Below are 6,000 nucleotides of genomic sequence, written 5' to 3' on the forward strand. Positions count from 1 at the left end.
GCTGACTAATTGAAGAACCTCGTGGACTTAACTGCCCAGGTTGGCTTCAAACTGTGATCCTCAGATCTCAGCCTCCGGAGTAGCTAGGATTACAAGGCATGAGCCACGGGTATCCGGCTAGAAGAGGAAACTTCTTCTTTAGGGAAAAATAAGGCAAATGAATAAATCAGGTCAGAGTCTCCAAACAAATTGCCTGGATCCAATTCTTTTCTCTGGGAAAATACAGCTGCCTACACCCTCACCATGAGGGAAGATCAAAGGGGAATACAGAGAGAAGCCAGGTCTCCGTGCTTCTGTTCAGTCCTGAAAATGTGTGGGGGAGCTGGAAATGTCAGGTAGCCTCTGGTCCTTGGTTCAGAAACAGCATGTGTGAAGCTGCCAGGTATGAGCGGCGTTCCGCTGGGGATCATCTTCCCACACAAACCTCTTCTAGTCTAGTAGGGACAGAAGCCAAGGGATAAAGCAACAGATGACTCCAAAGGTTGCTTTGCCTTGTGGACAGGCAGAGGGAGCCGTGGGTAGGTTTCTGTGGTGGGCCTGGGGCCTGGAGATCTTAACACAGTTATTCATGCTGATATGTCTCTCATACAAACAAGTTACAGACTTGGAGAAGATGTGTGTGGTCTCTGAAGTCCAGCCTGGTCTGTAGGCATGGTGGTCTTGCCTTGACCACTATCCTGAATTATGCAGCACTGAGGATGGCTCTTGATGGCTGGGACCAAGACCAGTCATCCGGTGTCCTCTAGGCTGGCCAGGGGAAGCTAGGCAGTGCTGCTGGGTAAGGCTGGGCTCTAGGTTTGGTGTTCCTAGTGTTGGTAGGACCTCAGCTGCTGTCTGGTCTGCTTAGTTGGCTCGCCTTGGCCTCATGTGCTCAGCTAACTGGGCCCTGCAGTCCAGCAGGTCATCCCGCAGGCGGGCGATGTCCTGTGTGTGCTGGGCTAGTGTGCGATTCAGCTGATCTACATGGCTCCACAGGCCCTCTCCAGGCCTGAGCGGCTCAGTAGGCAAGCTGTCCAGGCTGGTAGCCAGTAAGCCCAGTCTTCTGCACGTACCCTCCACTTGTGCCACCCTCTGGTCAAAGTGGCCCACGGCGTGCTGGAGTTCCTGAGCTGTGTGCTGGCAGCGGCTCAGGCCCCCAGCCACATTGGCCACACCTGCCTTGAGTTGCTCCAGCTCCCCTTGCAGGTTCAGGACCTGCCTGTGGCCGGCTCGCAGCCTAGAGCCGTGACTGCTGACCTGCTCCTGGATAGCGTGGACTTCAGCCTCTACCCTGCGTTCTCGCTCATCCAGGGACGTGTTGGCAGCCAAGAAGGCATCTGAGTACTGGCTGACAGAGTCACTGAGGCCCGTGAGGGACTTGCTCACTGAGTTCAAGTTGACCTTCAGCAGAGTGATCTCACCTTGGAGTGAGCTGCCAGTACCTTCTGCCAGCTGCCCCTGGACCTCTGCCACAGTGCCATTGAGCTGCTGGAGCAAAGCTGTGTGGCTGGCCACTTGGCGTAGAAGGGCCTCGCTCCGGCTCTGCCAGGCCTTCACCTCTGCTACAAGGTTGTCCAGGATGGCTGAGGTAGTACTGGGGGTGCACGAGGTCTCTAGAGAGACCAGGCGTTGCTCTAGCACGGCCAGCTCCGTCTGCACCAGGGGTCGGGCTGGCCTTCCCGCTGGAGCACTGTCGTGGCTTAGCTCCCCGCTTAGGCTCGCCAGGCGCTCCTCTAAGCTCTGTACACGTTCTTCCAGCATGGACCCGAAGCCACCCACACCCCAGCCTCCCATCTCCATCCTCAGACAGCAGCTTCTGGCTCCATTCTCCGTCCCATTGATAGCATCCAGGCCGTCGAGGAGGCCGTTGACACCTCCCTCAAGCATAGCAGCAGAGAGGTGTGAAAGCCCGTCCCCAGCCGAAGTGCCTGGGCCTCCTCCTTGGGCCTCAGTGACCGCCTGCAAGTTCCTCTCGAGGCTGTCCACACGGGCACTGAGCAAAGCCAGCTGGCCACAGCACCTGGCTCCTCCAGCCACGCTCAGACCCTGAAGTCGAGTACCCAGTTGTGAGAGTTCCTGACGCAAGGCCAACTCCCGGCCATCGAGGCTCTGGTGTAGCCGCTGGCTGGCCGCCTGGCCCTCCTCACACTGCTGCTTCACCTCCTGCACCTGCAGGTCACACGCGCTCTGGACACCTTGCAGCTTCTGCTCAAAGCCATCCAGGAGGCTCCCCCAGAGTCGCTGGAGCCGTCGATCCACATACTCTTCCAGCAGGGCCAAGGAGGTCAGAGGAGACGGCGGGGCCTCCCGCAGCTGCTGCAGGTGTGCCTCATGGCCAAGAGCCAGTCCGTGCACTTTATCCAGCAGCTGCACCTTGGTCTGAAGTGTGTTGCTCACCTCTGTCACCTTGCTCAGGATCTCGCCCAGGGGAGGTGTGAGCGATCCTCTGGCTCCATCTCTGGGATTTGCAAGCCCCTCAGGGATAACTCCAAAGCCCATGGGAGGGGCAGTGGGAGTCCTAGGGCCACCAGTCACCCTATTGGGATCCTCGGAGCTGGCCACCAGGCCACCGAGAGTACCATATGCTTGTGCCAGGCGCTGGACATCCCCCTCCAGGCGTTCCAGCCGCTCACCAAACAGCCCTGGAACTTTCCTTCCTAGGAAAAAAAAAGAGAGACCCCAGGAAGATCACCAGCAGTTTTCTATTTGAAACTACCTTCTTGTGGGCCACAGCTCCCTTGGCTCTGAGCCATCGAATAGGAATGTCGGTAGTAGGAGACTGCCTGTCACGCCCAATGTGAGATCTACCATCCCCAACCAAGGACAATTCCCCTTCCTGCCCATATGTGTGTATGTATGTGTGTCAGGACTAGGGCTTGGGTCAGGACTAGGGTCTCTCACTTGGCTTTTTCTTTCAAGGTTGGCAGGTACTCTCCTGCTTGAGCCACGTCTCTACTTCCATCTTTTTGCTCATTAATTGGAGATAAGAGTCTCACAGACTTTCCTGCCTGGGCTGGCTTAGAACCTCTATCCTCAGATCTTAGCCTCTTGAGTAGCTAGGGTTACAGGCATGAGCACCCAGTGCCCAGCTAAGAAACCCTATCTTCTTAGAGGGTGTCCATAGGCAGACTCACCATGGGGACTAGGGACCGCTCTGTTGTAGGGAGGGGGTCTGGGACCTGGGTCTGGCTGCCCTGAGAGAGTCTGGGGTTCCGGCTCCTGCTGGGGTGGAGTGGTCCCCTGATCGGTGAGGTGCTCAGGGCAGCCTTCTCCAGCAAGACCAGGGCAGCAACGCCAGGCGAGGTCTGTCACTGTCTTGTAGCCAACTTTGTATCTGGGTCTGAGCACTGAGCGGTACCTGGGCAGGAGGAGAGGGCAGGGTCTTGAATCTCTGGACAAAGATTCCCGTTCCCTAGCAAGTATTCAGGGCCACCCTCAGAAGTGTGCGTGGGGTCTGGATATCTTCCCATCACCAGGCCAGTCCCCAGGGGCTTCTTTTTGGGAGATAAGGGGTAGAAAGAGCTATGGAATGGGAGGCCTTTTAGGGACTGTGAACCCAGTGAATGGAAGATGCAGGTGGAAGCCCGCCTCTCCAGTAAGCCCCTCCTTCCCAGGGTCATGGTCTTCCCACCAGCTTCCCACATGCCTTGCGGCATCAACCACTACCTGAGCGACTGTCCTCTCCTTCACCATATTCTGCCACTTCCTTTTATTCCTGTGCTACTTTGCTCTTGGGGGACCCTCCTGGGGATCTCATGGGCTTTCCAGGCTCCAACCTGACCCTGCTTCTGTCTCCATAGGTGAGTCTCTGTCCCCATTTCAAAACCTTGTGTTGGGGGGAGTCTTACCTAGTCTTCTTTTCTGGGACTTTGGCCTATCCAAAGAATGGCAGCACCTTGTGGAGTAGGCTCTATTCTCAGCTGGAGCTAAAACTAGGGCTAGGGATCCCCAAGTAGATAAAACAGGAGTACACTCACGTGACTGTTGCAGGACACTTGGGCCCCCAACCACACTGCCGGTACTCAGCCTTCACGTAGCTCTCTATTCCCTCCTGTAGGATGCAGGTCACGTTCCTGTGTACCACATAGGCACAGAGGGCCCTACAGAGGGAAATGGTCCCTGGATTATGGGGCCTGAGCCAGGCCCTCTAAGGCCACCTCCCTCTTTCCCCCCACTTGTTGGTCCCAGCAGGAGATCAAGACTCCCACACCCACATCTCTTTTATCTGTTCTCCTTGTTCCTTGAAGCCAGGGCCCCTGCCCTCTCCCTCCCCCCTCCCCCACCTCGGCAGTATCTCTGGACCAGCCCAGTTTGGATGTTCTGTTACTTGTGTCCTTGATCCATGGCCCTCTGGATTAAGTGCTACAAAAAAACAAGGAGCCTGGCACAGCTGCCCACTCTGCCTGAGTCGATCCTAGGTCAGTTGCCTTGGCACATCTTCCGCCCTCAATTCATTCCTTCACCAGTCCCAAACTCCTTATCTTGGGTTTCAAGGCTTCTGAGATCCCCACCAACTTAGTGGTTCGTCTGAAATCAGGTTTCTCCTTCTTCCTCCCCTGATGCAATTTTCCACCACTAATTCTTTTGCCACCTCCTCCAGAAAGCTTGCTGTGATGGGCTCGGGCTCACTGAAGGTGGCCGTCATCCTATAGTACCTCTCCGGTATAATTAGAGTTCAAATTCAGATATGTGCCAACCCGTGTGGCTGCCTGCCCGTGGCACAAAATGAGCTCGTGGCACAGGAGCAGATATGCAGGCAGCCACTTTGGGAGCTCCACAGGGTTTCTGGAGTCGGGTTGACCACAGGCGGGATATTAGCAGTCGGGTGCTTGGCTCCATGGATTTACTAGTACCTGGCAAGGCAGTGGAGAGATGGAAGGCCTGAGGGGGCGGGGGTGGGGGGAATGAGAGAGCCCCCACGTGCTCCCAGGGCAGACAGCCCTTCCTCTCCCTCCACCTGGTCCGCTGCGGGGCCGGGAGTTTGCTCACAGCACAGCTGGAAAATGTTACTTTGCTGGAAAGGTTTCCGCGGGCACTGCCAGGATCCCAGCCACCGCGCCAGGCCCCCTCGGCTTATTTTACTGAGCCAAGTCTCCTGGAGAGAGTGGGGCGCCCACCCCGGCCAGGGGTCGGGGCAGGCGCATCGTCCGCCCGTCGCCCACTCGGTGCCACGACCCGTGCATCCCGGGGACCTCGACGCCCCCCCCCACCCCCGCCACGCATGGTGCGGGCAGGTGGGAGTGGCGCCGAGCCGCGTGGGCCCCAGCCCTCCTTCCCTCCCCCCCCCCTCCCTCCCGCCGCTGCATGGCCCGCGCTTACTTGTGCGGCCCGGGGCGCAGCCGCGGGCGCCATCCCGTCGAGTAGAGGCTGTAGCGGGAGGCACCGGGAGGTGCGGGCCGCGCAAGGAGTGGGGTGCCCTTAGCCTGCGCCCCGGAGAGCAGCGCCGCCAAGGCGCACAGCCAAACCTGCAGGCGGCGGCGGCCCATCGTGGTCCCCCGGTCTCCACCTGGCCCTCCACCCCGTGCGGTGTTTCCCCCACACACACCCCCAGCCGGTATCTGCCCCCTGCGCCGCGCCGCCCCTCCGCTGGCCGGCCGGGGTCCCGCCGCCCCCCGCCGCCCTGGTGCGCCCCGGTTCGCTGGGCCGCCGGGCGCCGCGCCGTGGCTGCGTCCCGCCGAGTGGCCGGCGCTGCTCGCGGCTGGGGCCGCCGAGGGGAGGCAGGAGGCGGGCTCTGCGCGGATTAGCATAAACTTGGGGCCGCGCCGGCTCTCCTCCGCCGGCCCCCTCCTCCAGCTGCCAGACCCCCGCCCCAGCTCCCACCCAGCCCACGGCTGCAAGCGAGAGGTTAAAAAGAGAGCAGAAGCTCCACTCCGGCGAGCCCAGTGCACCCCTAACTCATAATCCTGCCCCCGCCGTCACCTGCGGGAACCCGGCGACCATCAGAGAGGCAGGGCCCTGAAGGTGGCCTGGCCAGGAGGTTTTCCTGGTCTTAGAAACCCATCCCCGTGGTCCGAGTCTCTA

General features: G+C 59.4%; 1 protein-coding gene across 2 annotated transcripts; it reads right to left on the minus strand.

The window, feature by feature from the left end:
• Nucleotides 1–843: 843 nt before the first annotated feature.
• Emilin3 (elastin microfibril interfacer 3) lies at nucleotides 844–5,465 on the minus strand. 2 transcript variants are annotated; one of them, XM_048349346.1, is made up of 4 exons: nucleotides 5,299–5,465; nucleotides 3,957–4,079; nucleotides 3,116–3,337; nucleotides 844–2,476 (listed from the first exon to the last, which is right to left on the minus strand). In XM_048349346.1, exons 1-4 carry the CDS (start codon nucleotides 5,463–5,465, stop codon nucleotides 844–846), a joined length of 2,145 nt encoding a protein of 714 aa, XP_048205303.1. The 2 variants fall into 2 exon arrangements, with proteins under 2 accessions (XP_048205303.1, XP_048205302.1); XM_048349345.1 differs by having other exon boundaries at nucleotides 844–2,636; nucleotides 3,114–3,337.
• Nucleotides 5,466–6,000: the final 535 nt, after the last annotated feature.

This window comes from Perognathus longimembris, chromosome 6 (assembly GCF_023159225.1).
Source record: "Perognathus longimembris pacificus isolate PPM17 chromosome 6, ASM2315922v1, whole genome shotgun sequence".
NCBI classification, from domain to species: domain Eukaryota; kingdom Metazoa; phylum Chordata; class Mammalia; order Rodentia; family Heteromyidae; genus Perognathus; species Perognathus longimembris.

Bases quoted from the DNA above. Each gene is read 5' to 3' on its own strand.
- Emilin3 (XM_048349345.1), bottom strand. From the start codon at position 5,465: ATGGGCCGCCGCCGCCTGCAGGTTTGGCTGTGCGCCTTGGCGGCGCTG. The intron at 4,080-5,298 runs GTAAGCGCGGGC...TTCCCTCTGTAG, and splicing joins CTGCGCCCCGGGCCGCACAA to GGCCCTCTGTGCCTATGTGG. The intron at 2,637-3,113 runs GTGAGTCTGCCT...TTTTTTTCCTAG, and splicing joins AGCGGTCCCTAGTCCCCATG to GAAGGAAAGTTCCAGGGCTG.